Source organism: Taeniopygia guttata, chromosome 2 (assembly GCF_048771995.1).
Source record: "Taeniopygia guttata chromosome 2, bTaeGut7.mat, whole genome shotgun sequence".
Lineage (NCBI taxonomy): Eukaryota > Metazoa > Chordata > Aves > Passeriformes > Estrildidae > Taeniopygia > Taeniopygia guttata.
In genome coordinates, this window is record NC_133026.1 from 71,640,976 (window position 1) to 71,666,832 (window position 25,857).

At 34.6% G+C, this 25,857-nt stretch overlaps 1 protein-coding gene across 3 annotated transcripts in view; it reads left to right on the plus strand.

The window, feature by feature from the left end:
* Positions 1 to 25,857, plus strand: part of ATP9B (ATPase phospholipid transporting 9B (putative)) — a 157,156-nt gene that overhangs the window by 38,137 nt on the left and 93,162 nt on the right. For all 3 annotated transcript variants that reach the window (XM_030265599.4, XM_030265600.4, XM_072924195.1), the window contains 2 exons: positions 4,523 to 4,581; positions 10,914 to 10,965. In XM_030265599.4, the coding sequence (XP_030121459.3) occupies positions 4,523 to 4,581; positions 10,914 to 10,965 (111 nt within the window). The remainder of the gene's footprint in view (positions 1 to 4,522; positions 4,582 to 10,913; positions 10,966 to 25,857) is intronic.

Genomic DNA, 25,857 nt, shown 5'->3' on the forward strand with positions numbered 1-25,857 from the left:
CAAGTTTATAAACAGGCTATATTAGCTGATTCATTAATGAAAAGCCAATTGGACAATAAAACTGGAAAGCAATTTTAACTCTTCTTTTCTCCTTTCTATTCTTGAAGTTGGCAGTTCTGAACCTTTCCTAGTGAGGTTTGTGCACTCTTACTGAAGTTTCCAAGAAAAAAAAAAAAGATCGAGAAGAAAATAATGTACTATAATCATCACAACTACTAGTGGCAGAAGAGGCCTGCATCTGTCACTTTATATCATAATGTTTAACATGTTGTAAAACTCTCACTTTGCAACCATCAAAGCAAAAAAAAAAAAAAAATGAATGTCAGGAGAGATAAGTTAATTAAATCATTCCATCCAGGATTCAAGTGTGAAAGCTTAGGTCTTGGCCATATCCTTAAAAGCTATTAAGGAATAAGTAACAAAGTTGAAAACATACGTTTTAAACTGTGTGAAATTAGGAAAATATCAATAACCACTAATTTCTATACAAGAGGAAAAGGTATGAAAGCTAGTATTTTTCTTTTGGAGACCTAGAGTGATTTCAATTTTTTTTTTGGTTAGAATTTCAGATCTTCAACAACAGGTTGTCCCTCTGCTTTGAAAATCCAGTCCATTAAGAAACCACACTATATCTGAATCTAGAAGTACAACATTAGATCATTATTGCTTGTAACATTTCAGACCTATGATGATTTTATTCCTGGTATTCAGACCATTTGCAACAGATAAATTTTAAAAAAATTACATAAATTTTATCTGATTAGGGAATCAGTACTATCAACAGAAACAGAACTTGAAATTTTAATGTAAGAAAGAATTTAAAATAGAGGCCAGAAGAGAGGAAAAATCAAGGGCACTATTATTCCACATTTTTGCAGCATTGAGGATATTGGACAAGGAAGAATTTTACCCAAGAGTAGACAGGACACATAGGAGAGAAGCTAAGAAGCTTTTTTGTAGACTTTTATAATTGGTGGTTGAAGACTAACCTTGCTTCACTATGTAAGAGTTTGAAAGAACAACCTACAGACAGCACTTACTCTGAAAGATCAGCATCCTCACCTTAGACTCATTAGAACTAAGTTTTCCTCCACTGCTTGCCTGCCGTCTTCTCTTCCAACTTCCTGTATGTTATGTGTACTCTAATTATGGTGACAGTTCGGGCTAATGATATCAGGAAGAACTTTCATATGGTCTATAGTGTCATCAGTCAAAAGAGTTGTGTATTTATGGGTTAGAGACCAGCGCCAGTGCTAACTCCACAAACAGTACTTCAGACAGTATTAAAGGTACTATAGGTATGATGTAATAGCAACTTAAAAAGAAATTGAAAATGCTGTTTCTAAAAGTGTCTGTTCATTCAAGAGTGGCAGTCAGTGATGGAGGTACTTTTTAATAAAAAGAATCATATTTTATAGACACATTTTGTTTACTTCATTTCCTATTTTTTTGTGTGAAGTACTTGTTAGCACATATGAGATATTTATTAGTTTTTCAAATCACTGCAGTTCATTTAAACTGGTTTTATCTTGGGTGTATAATGACTTACTACAGACACATTTCAGTGTTCCTGTTCTGCATAATTTTATACATTGCCTTAGGCGAAAGCCTTGCGCCTTGGTGGACTATAAAGTCTGGATGCGCAGCCTCTTCTGACAGCTTTGGACTTTTTATTGGTAATTACCCAGATGGTGAAGTGTGTTTTGCTATGGAGATGTTTTTAGAGAAAAAATAGTTTGCAAAAATAATTTATGCAGTGAATAACATTCGGTGTCTTTTTTTTTTAAATGCATCTTCAGTAAGATGTAGTATTGCATTATTTTAATGTTCTCTGAAATGGTATCTAATGAGTCTCATTTTTGCTAGCCTAAAAGAAAGTGTTTATATTGACTTTCCAGAATTTTAAGTCACTTTTTTAATTACTGCCACATTTTACCATTTAGTACTTAATGTAATCTATCCTGCCATTCAAATTTATTGTAGAATTGTCCTGTATGTATGTAAGGCCTTTTCCTTATGTGCAAGGATGTACAAGATGATCCAACAAGACATGTTAGTGTCTAATAAAGAGAGCATTCTGTTTTGTTATACTAAGCCACCTGGAAAGCAATCTGATAAGGAAACTTTTCAATTCATTAAGTGAAAGTCCTGGAGTTGCTAGATGAAGTACAAACAAAGGTGCAGTGTGGGTTCCTCTTGGTGTACTTGGCACCAAAAATACTTGCTTTATATCTGCCTAACATCATGTTGCAAAGGAACCTTCTACCTTCTCTTGGTCTTTCAGGCTTAGTGTCTTTTGGTCTTTACTGTAGGTGCACTTGTGGCCTGACTGTCAAAAATCTGATTGTTTAAGTTGAAAAAATTGCCAGTAGTTGCATTTGGTTAGTACCTCTGAATAGTTTTGCTCATACATGACTGTATAGGTAGTGTAGATCTGAGACTTGACATAGTTTGTACTAGAATTTTTGTGGCTGTTACTGCTATAATCAAGTGATTGACTGATAAATTGATGAAAATTGTTAGCAGAAGAATGGAAAACAATATAGATAATGCTATTCTTTTGGTAAAGCCAGCAAACTTAGCAAAGTAACATTACAATGTTTTTTCCGGTATATACTATTCACTTCTAGTCAAAACTTCAGAATTTTTAAGGAGAATTCACAGGCTTGTGCAGGTAAGCAGGTGAAATATGTTGATTTAATGTCACACTATTGTTTTAGTGGTTGAGCTTTAGTATTACTTTAAATTTTAAAAAATAAAGGCTTTTGATACAGTGATACTAATTTAATTTCCATAGGTATCTCAAAAGTCTTGTACGGAATTGCTGATATTCTTGCTACAGCTTTTTATACCTTCTGTAGTCTTCTGCTACTTCCTCTCCCCTCAGAAATTTATCTATTGAAGACTGCATTTGTTTTATATTTGAGAGCAGAGGACAGAAAGTGCTTCTGGCAACTGAAAAATGGAACTAGTGTAAAAGGTCACTATCAGTAGCAAAGTTTGACTCTCAGAAGTAACTTTGCAGACAGGCCAAACAAAAATTGTGATTTTCCTGAACATTGCACATTTTCAAAATGCTATTTTAATTGAAAATATATCAAATATTAGCTGTATATTACAGGAATATATTTATTATTAGCTGAATTAGACATAAAGCAACTGCTGCTTTTGCATGAAATTTTAAAGTGCAAGTACTCAAAATAATTACTCATAATGTGAATCTTACTGCCTTTTAATAAATGTAAATGTAAGTATAAGGAATTTTAGTCTTTCTTTACTGAGAGGTGTAATGAGAAGGTCTCATGGATTTGCATCCTACCCTAGTTTTCTTTTGCTGTACTTAGTATAACTGAGATGTGACTATGCAATGACAAATCTGCTACTCAGTATTTTTGATTAAGCTTCAAACTTTTTGCTTCTCAGTCTGTGCTTTTGTGTGTCTTCTGTTCTAATTAATTCTTCCTGTCATTTAGAACTCTAACATCTTGCCATGTTTTGACATACTTTCCATCTTATACCTGCACCTTGGAATCATGGTAGTATTTCTGTTGAGGGAAGATCATACTTACAGGGGGTGTGTTTCAGCTCAGCAGGAAATTCAAATATGTGTATGTGTGTTTATATCCTCATGGGATTTTGGGTTTTGGTAATTTTTAACTCAGGGAAGCAAAAATTTATTTTGGAGTTGTGGACCTGGGACTAGAACTCCTGAATTCCTATATTCTATTATTGATCTCTCCTGAGATCAATAATAACATATTTTGGGCAATAGCTTAACCTCTCTATCTCAGTTTTCCAGTTCATCAAATAAGAATTTTAAAACTTAAGATATTTACAAATATTAATACCCTACAGAATGTGTGGAAATTAAAAAGGAAAATGTGTTGTGTATAGTTTTGAGTGAATTGTTTACACCAGTTTCTGAATGGACAGCTTTTGAGAATGAAAAACATCTATTTCAGGTTTTGATGTTTTACTTTTCTAGAATTAAATCTTTAGGCATTTCTTTGACTTTAGAGAGTTTTACATATTTTCTGCTAAAATTGCCAACATTATCAGGCAGTGCCAATTACATCAGGAACTTTAGTGGTCAAGCAAAGTTACCTGTTCGTAGCTGTGCTGTGAATAACAACTCATGTGCGAGACGGCTCCATGACTATAAACCTAATAATTCTTGTCAGACACATAAGTGCTGCCTAGTAGATGTGAAAGATTTCTTTTCCCAATTTTAAAACTGTATTACAGATACTATAGGTCAGACTTGAGCATCTACCATATGTATTTTTTGCTCTAATACTTCTACAATAGCTAACTGGTTACAAAAGTGGAATTTTTTAAGCCACTGAGTTATTTATTCAAACAGATGAAATGTATTTATCAATGTATTCAGCAGAGATCTGTTTTGTATCAATTGTAATATTTTCACTTAATTGTAGCATCTATAAATAACCCTTGCATTCTGGTATTTATATTTTTGTTATTCTTTATTAATGTTGATTACATTTCTTCTTTTTTTTTTAAGGTAAAGTGCAAGTTAAGAGTTCAGACATACAAGTTGGAGACCTCATCATAGTGGAAAAGGTTGATACTTTTAAAATATATTTTAGAGACTAAAGATTATTAACATGCTAATTATCTTCTGAAGAAAAGTGTATCAAGGTACTTATCTGTGAAGTCCTAACTAGCTAGTATTTTATTCAAGTCCCTATCTGAGAATCTTCAAGGAGCTCTATTATAAAATTAATTATATTTTAACTGAATGTATATATTTATATTTTATGAATAGTTATAGGCTTAAATCAATCTTGTGGAGGGAATACAACTACAGAATTAAATTCTCTGTCATGTGCTGTGCTGAGTGTTTTAAGATGTCTCCTTATTGCTGCCTTATTTCTGATGGTTAAATCACTGTTTCTCTGTCTGAGGCTTTCAAGGATAATCTTTATTTATGCATATGTGTGTGTATATTTATATATTTGTATTATTTTAATATAATATGTATCTAAATATATATAATTAAATAATAAGAAAGTTTTTATGTTTTTAAATGGACAGAAAGCTTTCCAGTTTGTTTGCAGATGGTGAGTGAGAGCTGAGAATTCTTCTTTGCTCAATATTAACATTATTATAAAGATTGTTGCTTATTTCAATTGCCTTTCTGGGCTACTAAGAAGTTATTGTGATCTTAGAAGTCAACTTAAATTTGTTGTCAGAGGTAACTGTTTTTGCTTAAAGTAATTCTGGAAAAGTGACTCACTTTCTGGGTGCCTGCAACTGATTCCCATCACACTTTGTATCAGAGAGCTGATCCAAGGAGGCATCTCAAATTGAAGCTTGTATCTACTGCTTGATTTGAAAGACTTCTGTTTCCTTCCTTTCTATTTCTTCTGTCATTCAAATTAAAAAACAGCCTCAAGCAACAACCCAAGTCTTGCTTGGCTTGCTGCTCTCAGCTTAAAGTATATATATTTTCATGTAGTTTTCACAATTTCTTGCTTTTTTTCCTGTTCTTTTTTGTCCTCTCTGTGTACCTTATAACTTTTTGGGTCCATCTGAGCAGCAAATACTAGGCTGTACAAGAAAAGCACTGGTATATCCGGCCATTACATCTGTTTTGCTTTATACCATGTTACCTTAGAGTGCAGGTAGAATTGGCTTGCACATGCTTGCTTCTGCCTATTCCAGAACTTCTAGGAGACTGAGGTACTTGCTTTGATTTTTGTTAGGGAATTTTTTGGCCCTTCTTGAACTGTAAACCTGGAATTAATTATTATAGAGTGTAGGGAAGACTCTGATGGCTACTTAGGTAATCTGCTTTCCCTGAAATTCACTGTGATCCATCTGTCGGTTGGATTATACTAAACTTTGGAAAACTGGAGTTACTTTGGGGATCATTCTGTCATGCATTGCTATTTTAGCAGTGTTTGCAGTAGCTTAGAGCTTATATGTTGTGAGTGCCTGAAGTTTCTAATGCAAAAAAGTCATGTTTAACGATTTAGAGAAATAACGAGTAATGGGCTTTTTGATGAAGATTTTTGTCAGGTATTATCAGTAAGATGTATATAATGGTTTGAATGTAGTATTTCAGTTTCAAGCTCCCTACTGCCCCAGCAGAGCTGTCTTTTTTCCTTTTCACCTAGCTGGGGGTGCTTTCAGGCTAATGAAATTAAATGTTTTCTGGTTCTGTTGAGGAGTGTATTTTGTTGGAGCAAGCAGTTTTCAATTTCAGAGTATGACTCTTAAGCCAAAGAACCAGTCAGGAGTGAAATGTTCAATTGCTCACTCTAATAGCAGAGAAACAAGTTAACATTGTATTTGACTGGTAGATGCATCAACAGCATCTGCAGTGAAATTAATGACTCACTTGAGCTGAAGATCCATATGTTAACTAGTGAGTGCATCACAAATACTAACAACTTAAATGAAAGGTTTTTCTAGATTTAAACTTTGAATATCCTGTGATTGTCTTTTTTTTAATAGTACTAAATAATTTCAAACTATTTCTTAAGTGATTGCAATATGCTTAAAATAGTTTAGTTTCGAGTAATACATCTATTGTTTCAACTATATGAATAGTGAAAATTTCATATAGCGCTATTACTAGGCATGATGAAGCTGAACAGATTAAAATATTGCCTAATTTTAAAAGCTTAAAGGCATTCATATCTGTTAGCTGATAAATGGTCTCCTCCCTTGAACAGTTGTGCTATTTCTGGATGTTTTCCTTTGCTTGTGTTACATTTTTAATCTCCAGTGGAAGCACAGATGTGCACAGTGTTCCTAAATAAGACAACTGATGGGATGAGTTGTTGAGTTCAGATATTGCTATTTAGACACTGTACCTTATTGACTGTTTGGAATACATTTTGAGGATGTGAGGAGGGCATAAAACTCAACAACACATTTAGTTAATAATAATAACTACACATTTATGGGACAACATTGAACAATAACAGCTCATAATAGTGATTTAAAGCATGAGAACAGTAATGCTTTTTCTTCAAACCTTGAGAGCTTGTCTTGGAGCTATAAAGGTACACAATTTTTTCTCTTATCTTGTGCATAAAGTGAAATTAATCCAGTATTTGCAAGGATTGCAGCTAATGCTAACATGCAGTATTTCACAGCATGGAGATCCAAGAAGACAACTGCCTGTTCTATTTATAACTCAGAAGTAAGCGGGAGTATTTTAGTTAATAATAGAAGTACATGGTTCATTGCCTGCATGGAGAAGGAAGGACAGTAAATGCAGAACTCCAAGGGTCTGTAGCTATGCCCAATTGAGGGGAATTGGAAGACTGACTAGGGAACAGGAAAAGTTTATGTAAATAAGAATTTCATGATAATAACATGAGAAAAATATAAATGTAATTTGAAAGCTATGAGAAGAGTATTTTTAAGTGAATATTGTAGCCTGTGTTGCAGGAAAGTATACATGTCTTTATGGGTTTCTTGTTTAGTAGTCTGGCTGGTATTCCTGGATGACATAGAGTTACTCATGGGAACCCTGGAGCTGAGGAAGCACTTAGCTTGTATTGACCATTGGCTGGGTGTAGTTAGACATCTAGGACTGAATCTGAAAGTGTGCAAACACTGAAATAAATGGAAGCCCTCCTTCTCTGGAGCTCTAATTCTGCCCAGATTTAAGAAAAACAATGTATTCAAGTAATTTTTATGACTTACATGTTCAAATTTCAGTATATGTTAATAAGCATTTCTGGTATCATCTTTGTGGTAATTGAGATTTTGTAGTTTTTTCATGGGTTTCTGAATGCTTGAAGTTGTGTCTGTTGTCATTTTAACTTGTTCTACTTTGATAAATATGACATGAGAGGACTAACGTGATTGACATACTGCTGCTGTTTGACTGTGACAATGTACAACAAAATTTAATTTTCTCCATAATGAGATGTTAAAGATTTTTGTAGCATACTTGCCATCTGTTTCTGTGTAGTCACACTTTTATAGTGACTAGGTGTGTATCTGCAGGTCTGTCTTTGCCCTCCAGAGTCAGCAATAATAGGGATAATGTTTTTGGTACCTAGTGCTCCTGCTGTGTCTTTCTGCCCACTTCTGAATTATGAAAAACCTGATACTAAAACAAGATGTCAATTTAAAATACTTTGAAGACAAGTCAGTCTCTAGCCTTCCCTACATGATAGGATACATTCAGATACATTTATGCAGAAAAGGTTTCATTATTTTACGGGAAAGAAAAATGAGCAAGACAGAACACAAAAGAAGGCAAAATTAGTATCTATTTTTTTGTATGAAAATGAGAAAATATTCACATGACTAATTTGCTCACAGTCTATAACTTTCTTATTGGGGGGCAGAGGGGGAGGAGTTGCTGATCACCCTCTGGTGATCAGCGTCAGGACACGAGGAAATGGAATCACAATGGTATGCAGCAGCAGTACAAGGAGAAATGGCTTTAAATTGAAAAAAGGGTAGATACAGATTAGGTAGTAGCCTGAAATTCTTCATTGTGAGCGTGATGAGACACTGGAACAGATTGTCCAGAGAAGTTGTGTGTTCCCTGTCCCTAGAAGTGTTAAAGGTCAGGCTTTGAGCAACCGGGTCTAGTGAAAGGTGTTCCAGCCCATAGCAGAGGTTTGGAACAAGATGATATTTAAGGTCCCTTCCAACCCAAGCCATTCTATGATTCTATGAATGAAGCTGTGTTAGGGAAAGTTCTGGGAAAAGGCTTGTCACTGAGAGGCTGGACAGGATTCCCAGAGAAGTGGTCATGGCACCAAACCTTTTTGAGTTCAAGGACTGTCTGGATGTTGCTCTTAGTCGTATTATTTAGCCATAGGTAGTCCTTAAAGCAACAGGGAGTTAGACTCTCTGATACTTATGGGTCCCTTCCAGCTTCAAATATGCTATGATTCTGCCCAGTTGTGTCAGGCATAAAGTATCTGAATCTTGGATACTCTGGGCCAGGCTAACGTTTAATTTACTCAATGTGAACTGAAATGCGTCCTCTGTGGAAATTGGTAGTAACTTGTAAGGTACCTCCTTTGTGTTACCAGAACTTCTATTTAATTCAGTATTAGATCATTTGACTGTTATTTTTGGATGCTGGTGAAGTGTTTTAGCTTGTTTACAAGTAACTGGAAGTTTGTAGGCATGAAGCCAGTAACCTGAAACTTGTGTAATGGATTTATGTCAGAGCTGGCAGGGGAGCTGTAAAAATGTATAGCTAATCTATATTAAGACTGGATGTCTGTTTAATCGTTATTGTCATTTAAGGACAGAATTATTTAATTTTGAAGTTGCCTTTTCCTTTTTATATTTTTTCCTTCTAGTAAGTGCAAAATAATATAGTTTAAGATTAATCTTTTTTCTGCATTTTTTTCAGAATTTGAATGAGATATTTCTAGTTGAATTTTGCCTCATGATGAATAATAAATTTCACTGCATCCTTAATTATTAGTTCTTATAAGGCAAGATTCAAAAAAAATGCTGTACTAGTTAAAGATGAACAGCCTCTTTGAGGTGAATACTGTTGGCACACAAGCAAGTGAACTTTATTTGTAAAAGCATAAAGAGTTAAAATAGGAAATGCTGCAAATCAAGAAATATTAATTTATGAAAATGCATCATTTTAAGTTATGCAGAGGGTTTTTTGCTATCTGTGTAGAATTTTCATGTAAACTGAAACATGCATCTATTTTTTAGTGTTTCCCAACTTCCTCATTTTTCAAGTTTCATCTTTGCTTATGATAGTAGCCCTCTCTGTAGTCCTTTATGGCCCCTCTTTACTGAACTTCCCATAGAGAATCAAGTTACAATTTACACCCATAAACTGGTGTTCCTGAGAGTATGTTTCAAGGAGTGGTGAGAAGTACTGGTCTCCTAGAGATTCAGAGTGTTTACATCATCTTATTTTGGAAGCTAAGCCCATATAACGTAGGCTGGCAGTTGACTTTGGCAGATCTCTTCAGATCACACTATTCTAAATGGCACTGTTGTGGTGGCGTGCTGATCTTGGGAAGGTTTCTTTGGATTAATGGAAAACCTTGCTTTTTTCCTTTCCAGTTCTGTGCCTTGCAAATTTTGATATGTTGGTTATTTTTGTTTTCTCTGGTGTTTCATTCCTAAACTCTGTGTTGGCCATGTGTAACTGCTGCTGCTAGATGCCTTGGAAACAAGTGGAGAGAGAGCTGAGGATTTGGGTAGTTATGTAGCAGACACCATGTGTGTGGGAGCCTGGTATTGTTCATTTTGTTTAACCTGTGAAAGCTTAGATTGGCCTTTCTGTAATCAACAAATAATATAAAACTTGATACAGACAGTTCTGTGCTGGAAAGGGAAATGACACAACAGGTACATCTGACTATGCATATGATTCTGTGTCTTAGTGAGGAAGTATTTCTGTTCATTTTACATATATGTAATAGCAAAATGCTGTTCCCTAATTTGCTATTTCCCCTGTGTGTGCTTCTGTGTGTTGGAAGAGAGAGGAATTCTTGGTATACGTAGCATTTGCAATTTGAGTGCCAAGACAGATATTTTGAATTTACTTTTTTCTTTCTATTACGTGTGCTAACTGAATGTCAGAGTTTTGCTCAGTGAAACTATGTGTTAAGATATTTTGATTATATATTTATATACTTGAAGTACTGTTTTCAGTCAAGAAAATGTTAATCTGTTCTTCAGGTATTTATCAGTCACTTATAAAGAACATCTAAAAGGATTAGCTGTTGTTTGCTTATGGTATAATTTTTTGAAAATATTGATTTCTGAATTGCAAATGCTGAATGTAAAGTACTGTGAGAAATCCTATTTTAATTGAGTTTCAATCCAAGTGTGACCTTTTGGTGATAGATCTTACTGGACTTTTGATTGGAATTCACTTTTTTTCATACTTACAAAATACATGTGTTTTTTTTTTTTTCTTCTCTCAGAATCAACGAATCCCATCTGACATGGTGTTTCTTAGAACCTCGGAAAAAACAGGTATTTTTCCACAATTCACACTGGTTACATGATAAGTTGGTGGTTGTGGTAGAGTTTTACATTGTACATTGTGGTCAGTTTGAAATGGTTAAATAGATTGAAGCTCCACCTACATCAGATTAATGAGAGGAGTCCATACATGGCAAACACATTATGCCTCGACTGTAAACAGGAGTAATGTTATGGTGAACATGAGACTTCTATAGATATGTTTCTCCACATGAATGGTTTTATGAGCTGTTTTAACAAAAGGTTTAAATATTAAAAATGGTAAAAATATTTAGCAAATAGATTTATAAGACTGAATTTTATTAGTATGATTTGACATTAATTTCACATTCTAGCATGATCAGTTGATCATTGTCTTGTGACATACATTTAAATGTCATCTGATTGTGTTTCTGTTATTAAATTTAAAATAACTCAAATTTGAACCTACTAATATTTTTGGAAAAATTTATTACAGTGATTTGAACTCCTGAAATAATTGTTTGGGTTCTTTTACTTCAAAATAATTCTGCCTTTTTGATCAGTCAAAAAAAAAAAAAAGCCAAAAAACCAGGAATTTTCTTGCATGAGAGAAAGAAAAGGGCTGTGCTTGTTAGATCTATTTCTCTTCACATAGTGATAGGGGAGTACTCTTAATTTTGAGAAACAAATATCTCCTTTATAGGAACCCTATAAATTATAGCCGTTTTGTAAAGTTTAGAAATTACTACTGGATACCCCTGTGTATAAGTCAAATGAGTTTTCCTCCTTTATATTACCATTTCTCTTCAGATCCTGAAGAACTGTCTGGTATTTGTCAGACAGCACTAAATTTCACAAAGCTAATAGCTGTGATATTGGTAAAGCCCTGTATTAGTGGCACATAGTATTTCACTGTGGCACTGGAGTTCTATCATATATTTCAGATAAAAGCCTAAATTTGTAGAGATCATTTGAAAGAGAAGACAAAAATATTTCTGATAGCCTACAGAACTCCAGTAGAGCTATATATTTGCTAAGAGAAGAAATTTCTGTACAGGTATTGTGTCTTGTTAATGCTGATTACATGCAGTGGTCATCTGTAACTGGCCTGGAGTGACAAAGTCTTCCAGGGGTCTTATATTTTCTTTTTATTCCCTCTCAGAACAGAAATCTATTAAAAAGCCTAATTTTCTGTTAACAAGCAACAGGTTACCTAGTTTTATTGGTGTTGCACTTCTTTAAAAACAAAAACAGAAAGCAAAACCACACAAAAATAATTTCCTAAACTTCAAGCATATGGCAGTAATTGGTTTTTGACTAAAGAGTGAACACTTGTATCTGTAATGGTTCCTTCCTGATGTTGCAGTTTTGACTGATTTGTGGTTTAATTTATAGTTGAAACTTGTAAGTACTGTGTGAAATAATTTTTGCATGGTTTTATGTTCTATATGTAATTTTATCTTCTGTGTAATAAAGCAATTTAACTATAGCTTCTTACTATAAATCTCTAAAGCGTAAAATGGAGAGTTTGAACTAATCTCAAAATCCAAACCTACCTTTAAGCTTCTTTTGGGGTAAAGTACAATTTTACAGCTTCAATATTTACATAACATGTTAATGTAGTCTGCAGCACTGCCATATCCTACATCATCACTCAAAAAAAGAAGCAATTTGAGTTATAAATGGGCAGCTTACAAAGTTAATCCAGAAACTCACCCCCCCCAATGCATTTTTACAGTTTTCTAGGATATTTTTAACTCTGCGTAGCAGAAATTGCATTTTGGGGCATCAAGCTTATTTTGATAAAACTAATTTCTTATTAGATGTATTTTCCCCTTTCTTTATCAAATGCATTATCTTTTAGGTAGAATGATCTCTTCAAAGATCTGATATAATAACTTGATGTCAATTGTGTTCCTGTATCTAATTTCTAAGATTCCTATGTTTATTAATCAAACTTTACAGAAATTATAGTCTAAAAGCTCATATTGGTGGGACTTGCTTTTTTATTCATGTGGCAGTCTGTAACATTCGTATTCTTCTCTTTCATGGATGGAGGCATAGATGGCTGTTCGTATTTTCAGTTAGGATTACTTCCCAGGGGGATGGAACAGGTGGAAATCATTCCTCAAATGTAAATTCTTCGCTGCTGTCTGGCTCCCTGTATAACAGAGATTTCCAAAAGATTTTCATTTACTTCCAAAATAAATAAAAGTAGTTTTTAAATTAGGCATGAAAAGCTTATGGAGTAATATGTTGGAGTTCTATGTATTTGAAAAAGTAGGAGGAGATTATCTATGACTGAATCTTGATGTTACTCATTATATATATGGCAGAAATAAGTGATTTCAACTATTTGTCCCGTTTATCAGCCTTCCACCAAATGAAAGGAAATATTCATGCTGAACTGGGTGCAAAAGATGGTTTAAAGGTTATTTTCATTTTCTGTATAAGCAGGCAGCATGCCAAAATCAACTGACTACTTTAGTGTAAAGCTGTTATGCAAATGTAGGCAAGATCTGTTACACCAACACAAAGCTCCCTTGCTGAAATTAAACTAGATCTTAAGTGGCCCTTAACAAAACTTTTAAGTTCATTTTTAATTTGTTTGGCATATTTTATGCATTTCATTTGTCTATATGCTGCCTCAATCAAAAATCAAAGGCTAGACAGGGCATTCTAAAGATTATTCTATAATTTTATAATTGTCCACGGAAGCTGCCAGCTGAAGTGTGTGTTAATAACTTCATTATGGGAGTATCAAAGATACTGTGTGTGTAAAACACAAGAAAGATTTCAAAGCTAAACTCTTTCCTTCTCTGAGCTACAATCCTTGTACTCCACATTGGCTGTGCCTTGGTGCAGTGACTGGCTTCTGATCCAGGTCAGGTATTCCTATGGTAACACATGTTCTGACATGATCTGGGTCTCATATTCCCTGAAAATCTGGTGCATCTGATTGTAAGACTTGGTGTTTCTATATTTGTACTCTTTTTACTTTCAAATGTGAAATTCTGAGAGGAATACAAACTTTATACGGTGACTACAAAGTGTCAAAAAAGAACGAATGAAGCTTATTTTTTTCCAGACAAGCTTTTTATTTACATGCCTCTAATAATTCATGGTGAAAAGCTGGCAAATGCAGTGGCTGGTTCTGAGCTAAGCAAATGTTGATTTTTGCTATCAATTTTTGCTAGGTCCAGGAACAGATGACTGTTGGAGTTAGCAGCTTGGCTTTTCTTTTGTTCATATGGCTCTTTCATCCTCTCTGTTGTTTGACAAAAACTCAGGGAACTTCCTAAGTTTGAGATCATTGTTCTGCCATACTAGGTTGAAATCGGTCACCAGTCAAAAGTTACTGGGAGAAGGATTGCATGGCAGAATAGCATTGTACATCGAATTACAGCTAAAGGAACTAATTGCCTACATCTGCAGCTGGAATAGCCAAGGGGTGATAAACTTTAGGTTTTGTGATATGCTCCATAGACACTAGGACTGCAAAAAAATTGTGTTACTGATAACTACTTAGGCCTATGACAGACTAATCACAGTGCTGGTAGGATCCTGACTTTCCTTAGTTGCTTTTTACAGGGGTAAGAACTCCTTAATCTTAGTCAGACCCTTCTTATTGTTCCCGAGGTCTTCTTTTGTCACAGATAGTGCTTTGTGATGTATGAAAAGTGGAGCTGGATTTTCTCTTTAACCTTTTCTGGTGAAACTGAACTTCCAAAGTGTGAACATGAGGTGGTTTTCCTGGTCTGCTTCAGCTTTTCTGACTGTAGTATTTGAACTTAGTACATGTCTTCTGCATAGAGTTAAATTTTTTGATAGCTGCTTTATTTCATGTAGAGTAACAGCCACTACTTCTGGAAAAGCAGTATTTTTTTTTTTTTCAAGAGTGAGAGTACTGCATTTAAATATTTCTCTTTGAACAAACTTGTAAAATTTTGTAAAAAATATATGTAGATGTCTGGTAAAATAAAGTCACAAATTTATTTTAATATCTCCGATGCTTTAGATTTCTCAACAGCTACTAAATTGACAAAACAGGTGGGGGTTTTTTTTGTTTTGTTTTAATTGTAGAGGTGACACTCTGGAGAGAGCAACTCCCAGTGGCTGGTGAGTTCCACTGTTGTCAAGCATACTCTCGTGCAAAGGTTTTTATCATAAACAAGTTTTGGTACTGTTTCTTCTTAAATCCAGTACATAATAACTTACTGGTGTGGACATTGCAAAACACTTTCCACCATTACAGCTGTGCAATGCAAGTAGTAGAGAAATGGAGAATAATTAAAAAATTCTTACAATCCTTTGTGAAGAGCATTTAATTCTTTCCAAGGTAATGCAACTTGCACAGTTGCTACATGCATTATTTTTCAGGCCACTGTTACATTATTCTGGTGCTTGCTCATCAGCCCATTTTTCCAGCCTCTAAAGGTCCCCCTGGACATTTCCTATTACACAGATCAGTGTTTTGAATTCCACTTTAAAAATTATTTTTAAATTGTATATTTACTCAGGTATAAAAATTAGTTGCAAACATGCTTATACTTTTTAGAATTGTAGCAAAAAGAGTCATCTCCCTTGCATTAAAATTTGTAGTGAACACTTTTCAGGATTCTTTACTTGTAATTACTTTAACAACAATGGTATAAGTAAAATGTGGGAATAAAACAGGAAAATATTTTTTGAGGCTTTGTAGCAGTTCATTTCTGTAGCAATATAACTCTCAGATGTGATTTTTATTTTAAATGCTAGCCATTTAACTGGCATAAACTCTGCAATGCAAGTACAGGCTTAAATAACCATTCATGCAAGCTGATTTTCTGTTGGAAGGAGCTGTGAGTTAACCAGTAAAGGCATACACCAGTCTACCATCTCGAACAAAAGTTGCTCATTAAAGACGTTTTTTTTGAAAATGATGAGTTTTTAAGCATTTCTATACAAACAGAGAGCATTGTGCCATCAAATACGTTTTACTTGTTTAAAATATCTAGCTTTGTAAGTCTTAAAATGCAAATATTAGTAGAACATTTATGTCAAAGAATGAAAGTCCAAATTCACTGCAAGGAAGAATATAATAAAGGTGATGCTAGTACTATCTTTTTTATCTGGAAATTTTAGGAGTAAGTGTTCTACAAACTGCTTGATTCTCTGGAACTTCAGATATTTGAAAATCAAACCACAGGAGAAAATGTCAGTTTGGAATTCTGTTGTGCAGCTGATGTCACTTTTTGTTTCTTCATAAAACCAACTACTGCAGTATAATAAGGCTGAAGGAGTTGCATTTGTCACACATTCTGGAATTTTCTATTATGTTTAGAAAACAAGTGTTGTAAAACCTACCTGTCTGGAAACTAAAATGCTTTGAAAATCTATTGCTATAGAGAATGATAAATGACTAGAGTTAAGTTTTGCACATACGGCCAGATAAAAGTTTATCTTCAGGGCATGAGTAGCTGCCAACAATCTGTCCAAACTACTTTAATCTGTTTCTCTATTTCAGTTCCTATTCTGTTTTTAGCATTTGATTTAACTCAGGTTTGAAATGTTTTGGTATCTGCTTTAAGCCACTGAGCACTAGTGATTTGACATGATCAGCTACTTGTTTAAGATGTAGTCAGATAGTATGAATGTTTTGTGGTGGAAGGAGGTGGTCTCAGCAGGCATTAGGCTCCAAATAATATTCTACTCTCTCTATTAGAACTGTAAAATTACACAGTAAAATATTATTAGAAGACATGATCATATATACAATTCCCTAATTATTTTATTTTCTCTGCATACTTGTATGACTAGTACAGTTCATGTATTTCACTAGATTTGCAGCAAAATAAGCATTAACAAAGAAATATTTTAATTTTTTTCTGTAGTTAAAAGAAAAGACTGGTAAGAGTTGAGGAAATGGAAGTGTAAGGAGACTTTATTGTTAGGCATAAATGAGCCTCTTCCTATTTTCCACTGATAATGCATTTTCCCAGAAATTTGAGGGGATTTGGTGGCTTGGCTGGAGTAGCGGTGTGAATGTCCTGAAATCCCAAACAATCACCTCTTTTTGGGAAACAATATAGAGAAACTGAAGGTGAGAATCATCAAAGCAGATCCCAGAGGCAGGGCAAGTCAGGCAGAAAAATATATGTATATTAAGAACTGATAAACTTGTTGATATGTTGTCAAAGGCTTTGAAAATAGAAAAACCAAAATTAGTTTTGCAAAAGTAGGTTTCAAGAATTCCTTGTGTAGAAGTTTATAACATGTTGTCTGTAAAGTATCTGTAAGGTACAGTGTTAAATCTTCATAGCTGGGTCTTCCCAGTGACCAAACAGTACAGGAAAATTTGCTTTTCCCTGCTAAACTTTAACGAAAAATTTATCCTCTTGTTTTTTCACGTCTATTGTACTCAGATGTCAACTCTTTTGACTTGTACTTTTCTGTGTTTAAGCTTTATGAGATACCAAGGCTTTTATTACTACTCCCCCAAATTTAGTTAACTGCCCTTCAAGTTGATTATTATTGCTGCTGCTAAAGTCTTGGAAGTAAAACATGTGGATACTGGTATATTTGGCCATATGGTTTTCTCAACCTCCTCTGTGAGCTCTGTTTTCATCAAAAGAGGAAATGCTCCTTAAGTCTTCTATAAGCACTCTCCTTTAAGATGTATATGTATTTTTTTGTGGTACTGGTCTTTAGGAATACATAAGTGCATTAGGGATGTGTATGGGGACAGTGAGTTCTGCTGTGCTGCCAGAGCTCTCAAATCTTGGAGCTGTTTAGTTGGTATTCATATTTTATCTGAAAAGTGAGAATTTTTTCAGTGTTCTAAGTATTGTCTGTGGCAATTTTTGATTTAGTCATTACTCTGAAGATGTAAGTAATGCACACCATCTTTTTTCTGTATCACTGGATTTCTGCAAAAAGAGATTGCTAGTATACATCAGAAGAATAATGGAGCAAAGTGGTGCATCAAATCCTATTAAATGGAAAAGATTAATGTTTTTTGGGTATCCTTCTGTATATCTCAAAATAATATAAATCAGTAAGCTAAAATTTGAGAATGTGAATATGAATGTAGACTTTTTTTTTAATTTGGAACATTGTTTGCTATATCTGAAAATTCCATGTTTTAATAGAGATAAAAATTCCTAAAGCGTACTGAATCAATACCACAATTCAGAAAAGATGCAGTGTGATCAAGCTTGGATTAAAAAACATCTGAGTTCTTGTCAATAAGGAGCTGTGATGAGTTTAGGGGTATCATATTGACTGTGTATTAATACATGGTATCCTATAAGACCATCAGTTGATTGTTTAGAATGTAAATGAAACTGTTCATGGATCCAGTGACTGATGGCTTAAATTCCAATTAATCAATTGCTTCATCGGTTTCTTAATTCAGATCAAATATCTCAAGTATACACAGTTCTTCCCTGGTCTTAAGAGAAATTAATGCTTTTAAACTTAATTTAATCAGTCTTCTATAAATGTACGTCCTCTGGAATGGCGATGTAGCTTAAAGGTTTAGGGTGTTTCAGATGTCTTGCGGTTTTGTTTCTCCTTAGAAGCCATCATAACAGAAAGCTTCTCATTAGAATAGTAAATGAAACTCTGTACTCCAATATGTCATCTTGGTGTTGCTATTCACCTTGTCATCAGTTTAAAATTTTCATGTACATAGTCACTTAAGTAATAGAAATGATTTAAAAATTAAGTTGTTCGTAAATGATCTGGTGTTAAAGTGTGCAAAGTCAGTGTCTGTTTTTCTTTTGCTGGGTACATTCCAGTAACCCATCTCTTTCAATGTTTTTCACTTAAAGCAGGGAGACTGGTAATATTGCCAGAAAATATAAAACTGTTTATGGCACTGCAGTTCCACGTGCCCTGTTTCCCACTGACCCATCAATTAATTCATCAACACTTGACACAAGCTCTTCACTCTGACACTTATACCAGTTGATCTTAATTTGATTGCCGTTAAAACCTTTCTTTCCTGACAACTGTTGTCAATTATACAAAATAAAATCAAGTATTCATAAGTAGGCTGTAAGAGGATATAGGCAGACAGATTTAATAATTCAGTTTTGCTGAGGCTTGAAAGGCATTAGTTGTAGCTGTTGTTCTCATTTGTAAAAAATTCATTGGATACTCTGGAGAGAGAAGGCAGACATAATTTTATTTATTTAGATTTGACAGAGAAGAACCCAGACATGTAGTGATGGTTTAGCATTATCTCTGTTTAAGAATAGCTGACAGGAATTCTTATCCATTACATATTCTAGAAAGTAAACGTAATTTACTTCTATGATTTTTTCTTTTAAACTAACACATTCTAGAGTTGCTTTTTGACAATATCTGTAATGGAGTGTGGAACTTAACCCTGCATTTATGCAGAAAAAATATGGGGTGCGTGGTCTTCATTATGATTGTAAAATATGCATATTCCTGTACATATGCTATATACAACTAAATTATAGTTTATTCCCTCTGATGCATCTTCCTTACAGTATAACATTAAAATGTATGCTATGGCATATTTGAATTACACCTATAAGTTTACTTTAGTGCTTATTGGCAAGTTGACTTTTTAAGCTTGCCAATAATTGGCAAAAATTTGCAAGCAGGAATCTGTTAACTTTAATGATTTTTTTTTTAGAGAATATTAAATACAGTTTTTAGAACTTCTGTGTTGATTAACTTCTTATACACTATACTGTTGTCATGGTTTGACACCAGCACAATGTCAGTGCCCCCATGAAAATGCAACCTCTCAATTGAATGCTGTGAAATGTGATCGAGAACAGAGCAAAGCAGGCCAAGCTTAATAACAAAAGTGAAAAAAAAACTGTATTAAGCTACTACTACTATACTACTATAAAAGAAAAAAAGAAAGAAAAGCACACACCAAAACTCAAAATGAAAACCTTCCAAAACATTCCTCCTCCCCCCCACAATTCCAACAAACCACAGTGAGACATATTTGGACCCTTAATCAAGTATTCACCCTTCAATATAATCAATACTAAGTCCATCAGGGGAGAGAGGAGTCTCCCTTGCACCATAGACCCCCACGAAACACAGCTGCCACCTCTTGTGTTTCCATGTCACACAAGTTTGCCATGGTAACACTCTCCAATGCAGGGTGCTCTCACCACCAATGCATGGATGGACAGACTGCTTTTAGGATCATTCTTTTCAAGGATGCTCTGCCAAGAGGGGAAAAAACAACAGTTTAGTTTTTCATTTTTTGGGACCACAGTCCCCCCCATTTTCTTTCTTCCCTGGGGCCGAGGGTCTGAGGAACAGAGATCTTCTTCTCTTCCAGTTCTCTGAAGACAGGGGACACCACCTCCACCTCCCCAACTTTTCTCTGTTCCCTCCACTCCTGTGTTTTCTCAGCTGCTGAAGCAGGTCTCTTGGCTCACCGGCATCCTCCTAAAATAATGTCTCTCAGAGGAGAAAATTGGTTCAGTCTATGGCTAACAAGAAAAAGTCCAGCCAAAAGCCACTCCATCATCTCCTCCCACCTAGAATTTTTCCTTCTAACATCCCAGGATCCAGGCTGTCTCTCTTCCTCTCTCTCAAACCGAGGAGGAGTAAAATTTCACAAAGCTTTCATTTCTCAAGGAAGGGTTAAAAGTCCCAACTCCCTGGCTGGCTCTGCCTGGATCGCCGGCTCCCATGGCTGGGCACCTTGCGGCCTTGCAGCCCCCCGCTCTTCTCCTTTCCCGCGGCGTACTGCTGACAAGCTTCTGCTGTCTCTTTCTCTCTCAAGAGAGAGAGACACTCTGGGGGAACGCAGACATCCCAGATTTATCCACCCTTCCATCTGCAGGGGGCCAGCCCTGGTTCCAGCCCCCTCCACCCTTCGCCCTACCCCAAGCTGGGCCGCATTGGTCCCCTTCCCCATCCAGCCACGGGCCAGGCAGGAGCGAGTCCTGCACTGCACCCTGACCGGAACCAAAAAGAGCGATTTCTCCTGGGAATTCTGCTTTTAACCCCTCTGTGTTCTCAGAGGCATGTCCACCCTCAATTGGTCACTCCAGGTGTCAATATGCAACCCTGACCCCTGACTGGATTGACCTCTTCCTGCCAAGAAAATTCTTTTTCCGTGTCAAACCATAGCAACTGTGTATGCTGATGTTTTTAACAAATACTATAGGTGGGTTGACTGGTAAGACTGTGGATTTCGATGTACTTGTGAAATCTAAAAAAAGAAATATTTTAAAAAATAATTTCACTTGTAAAGTGCTGATTAAATAGGTGTAAAGTTATTGCTCAAAGCAAGAGCAGAAAGAGTGAAGGATAGAAGTGTGCAACTTCTTTTATAATGTGTCATTTACTTTGTTGCTTTTTAATGCTAGTCAGAATAAGTTATTCCTTAGCAGGGGTTATTTTCCTGAATTGAGAATCCTCTTATGTCTCATCTCATGACTTAGACTTGCTTTCTCAGACCCTTTTTCTAGGCCAGGAGTTGGGAAAAGAAAATTAAGTTTGGATACAGGACAAGTTAGATAGTTTAGTTTGGTATATCAGGAAAACTATCTTAATTTTTCCGTTGCTATATGTCAAGAAACATGGACAGTCCTGGAAAGCAAGTATTAGCATATTTTCCAACCTTCTCTTCATAAAAGCAAAGCCAGTAGACTTCATGATCAAGAAGGAAGTAGGGAGGAAACTCTCTTTTCATCATGCCACTCTACTTTTTGCTTGCCGTTTTCAGTCTGATTTGCTCGTAATTTCGATCAGTTGACGAATTTATTTTGAGGTATTTGGATTCAATTATGCAGTCTAGGATTATTCAAGAGTATTACTGCCTAAGAACATTAGGTCATACTTTTATACCTGGTAGGATATTCCGTGTCTGTCTGTTTATTTAAGGGCATTATTGGGTTACTAAGAAAAGTATTGGTTTTAATTTGGTCTTTGCCTAAAGCCATGCCTGACAGAAAAATGTCTGTGATATGGAGGAATGTATGTAATCTAACACAGGAGATGCTACAAACAGCACACAGTTTTCATTCTACAGCAAACTAAATCAGCTTCTCTAGGGCAGTTGAAATTTTCTTTCCCCACATATTTCAAATATTAAATCTCAATGTAATTAGGATAACATGATTTTTTTTATTATAGCTTTCCATTAAAATCAAGGGATGTAATTTTACAAAGAATAAATTATTTTCCTTTCGTGAAGTAACTGCTTAGTCTGTCAATTTAGGGTTTCTGAAGTACATGTTCTATAAAAACTACTTGTTTAACAGGCTGAATATTAAGTTAATTGTGTTAAGGAGAAATTATCCATCTTTCTGCTTAAGAGAAAGAACAATTTTCAAATCAAATAAAATAGGAACAGATAATTTAATTAATAGCCAGCAAATTTTCTTTTCTGAGTGACTTTCTTAATAAACACTGGAAGCTAGAATTCATTTAAGAAAATATGTAACATCCCAAGTAATAGCTTGTTTTCAGAAGCTTAATTTAAAAACTGTATTTAATATTCTGGAGTATGTATATAAAAATAAAATGAAAGTGTTTGATAGTATCACAAGTTCATATACATTACTATAATTTCAGGAATTTAAAGATGTCCACATATAAAGAAATTAATATATAAAATATGATTAGCAAGTTTGGTAGTATAAAAAACTAGATTAGGCATCTGGTGATGATGCATATTGTAAATTAAGAGAAAGGTTATAATATAAATGTGTTTTACTTGATTAAGGAGCTTTCCTTTCTGGTTTGGGGAAGAATTTTTTTCCCTTTTTTTTTTTTTCTCTCCTGCACATTGTTTTAAGGTGAAAATATTACCAGCTTTTTCAAAGAATGACCTGTATTTACTTTGAGAATTTTTGTTCAGGACCCTTTTCTTCAGGATTCCGAGAAGCAGATAGGTGACTGCTGCATGTGCACATGTACACCATTCCCAAAAGCATTTGACATGTACACATCCTTCAGATATTATCTGATTGAAGCCTTAAGTCCAGCACACACTGAATAGAATTGTTCCTGTTTACTCTGTATTAACAATATAGAGTTTGTTTGACAAATCTAGGGCAGGCATATCATGGCCCTAGATAGGTGCCATCATAAATGAGCTTTTTTATCTCTATTTCAAAACACCATAAAAGCCACTGAAGTAAACATTTTTACTAAATATTTTTCTTCAATATTCTACTAGCACACAAAATAGCTTTAAAAATGTATTTTTATCCATAATATCTCAAAAAACATAAATAGAAGTCTGTTAATAATTATCAATGTATCCTTATAATGTGAAGTTACATAGTATTTCAAGTTCTTAAAATTATTTAATCCTTTGTATTGAAGTGTGGTTTTTCCATGGAAAAGCAACCTTAGGGTAAATTCTGGACAGAACTGAAATAATTGAGCTCTTGCTAAACAACCAAACAGAATTGTAAAACCAAAACTATTCTAGTCCCAGGACTTTCCTAAGCATTCAAGTTTCAACTGAAATGGTTTCAAAAATAAGTTTAGTTGCTGCTTGGGCAGCACCTTGCATGCATTTACTCTGCATTGATTTCTGCCTGTCTTTGTCTGATTAGGCTAAATTAATATTACATATTTGTAAATTAGTTTAAATATGCTCAAGAAATTTGCACCACTTTTGATAAATGTTTAATTTGTATAGGCCCAGTGTAATTTCCTTGAATCAGCCTTAAATTCTAATTCAGGTAATTCACAATTTTCACTTGAATGATAGAAATAAGTCACATGTTCACAATGTATAACTTTGTCTACTAATTTTGAAGAACTGAATAGTTATGGGAAATGAGCATCTGAGTACTTCACTGTATAAGGTAGAAGTTTTAACTTGGTGCATTTTTCTTCATTTGTAGCCTTACAAAATTTTCTCATGTTCAGTGTGTAATTAAATTTTTCTTTTTTAGTCTTTTCTTTTTGTAAACTACTTTTGATTGGTAAATGCTTAAAATACTTAATGGCATTTCCTTAAATGCCTCTTTTTAAAAGCAGAACAAACATTAAAAAAATCATTCTTTATGTTCTGTAAAATAATTGTCAGGTTCAAGAGTTATTTCTGTATTCAGAAGGAATAACAACTCCTGACATGTATGATCTGGGTTTGTTTTTTTTTTTTCTGCCAAGTCATATTCAGGTTAGAAATGAAAGAGACTTTTCACACTGTCCTAAAGCATTCTGCTGAAATATGTAACACTATTTTTACAACTTTTTTGTTTGAGCATTTTAGTTTTAATTTTGTTACTGGGGGTGGAGGGTGCAATGCTTCCAAGCATTTTTAAATGGAAAAAGGAATATACTTATTTTTTTCAAAAGAGTTTGATTTTTAGAAGTTATATGCACTGCTGACTCAAATACCTCTCAACGGTAAGGTATATGTGACTTCCACACAATACGCAGTGAGGAAACACACAGTTTAGTTTTACAAAAATTCAAGGTTTTTGGTAGGGCTAAAAAGTTCTTTTTCATAAGTTCTAATTACATATTTAATCTCCCGTGTTTATAGCTTAGTTAAGCCAGGTTACCTTAGAGAATCATTAAAATTACTTAGTCAAATCTACTGCAATATTTGAGGTGGAGAAGAGGATTGGATTGTATTGTTTTGGTTTTGCTTTTGTGATCACTATTGAAAGCTGACTTGGCAGAAAGCAGTCCCTTTTTCTGGATAAAAGGGAAACAGACTATGAGATAAGTTATTGATGAAATTAACTGCTGAAGTGAAGAGGAAATGCAGCTGGCCAATACATGTCATAGTATGAGCTCTATTAAATGAATATATGTTCAGTCAACCATTCACAGCAGCCACACTGGTCTTGAACTGCATTGATCGATAGTATAATTCTAAATGAAATTGATGCAAGAGAGCAATCATTGACAGCAAGGGTAAAGAAAACCATGAAATGCCTTGTACAGGATGGAGAGTAGGCTCGTCTATGCCATGGATAGAAAATGCAGTGATACCATGGTGTTCCTAGGTATGTCACACTTCATTATAATGCAGTGGATGTTGCTGACTCTTCTCCTTTATAGTGTTTTATTTTAAAATAAAACTCATAAAGAATTTTGTTAAGAATTTAAAACCAGCTTTTCAAGAACTTCAGACACAGCTTTGTGGCTTGCATCTCTGAGCTTTGGGTGAAATTTAGCTGTGATAATGTTTTCTGAGAGTTGTCTATAATAACATTTAAAGATTTGTTTATTTACAATGCACTTAATATAAATAGAGCTGTTACATTAAAGCATGTAAGATTCTTTGAAGTCTGGTGTGCAAAAACACTACCTTTTAGTCAGGTACAATTTCAGGTGGTTTTCCTCTCAAGCATGTCCTTTCAGGTAACCGCTCGTCAAACTGCGTAATTTGCAGGCTTTGATGGATAAAACATTAGGTTCTATTAGACATTACTTACACTAGGATCCACTTGTCCTATAAAATAATCTCTCTCTTGATTTATGTTCACTGGTTGGTACCCTGTCTTGGCACACTGCCTTGACACATTCTAGCAGACTCTCTTCTTGTCTCTAATAAGACTCAAATCTAGACAAACTCCTTTGCAGTGTTTCCTTCCACTTAATTGCTACCACATCACTCCTAGGGGTAAAACTACTTTGTTAGTTTTTATTGGATTGGTTGAAATACAGATGGAAATATGTGTGTGTTTATATAAATGTGTCTGTTAAAATTTATGAATAACTTGTAAAATCTATTCTTTGCACACCCAGCAAAGCAGTTAGCACCAGTAACAATAGTGTATACATTTGTTTACCTGTAGTATAAAGGAAATTGTAATTACTACTTCAGGAATATTTAAGGTTTGTCTAGTGTAGCAATTGTGAAGACTGTTGCTAAAATTGCTAAAATTTTACCACCTTTGTAAAAGACTTCAAGCTTAATGGAATGGCAGTTAATTTTGTATTTTCAATAGATTT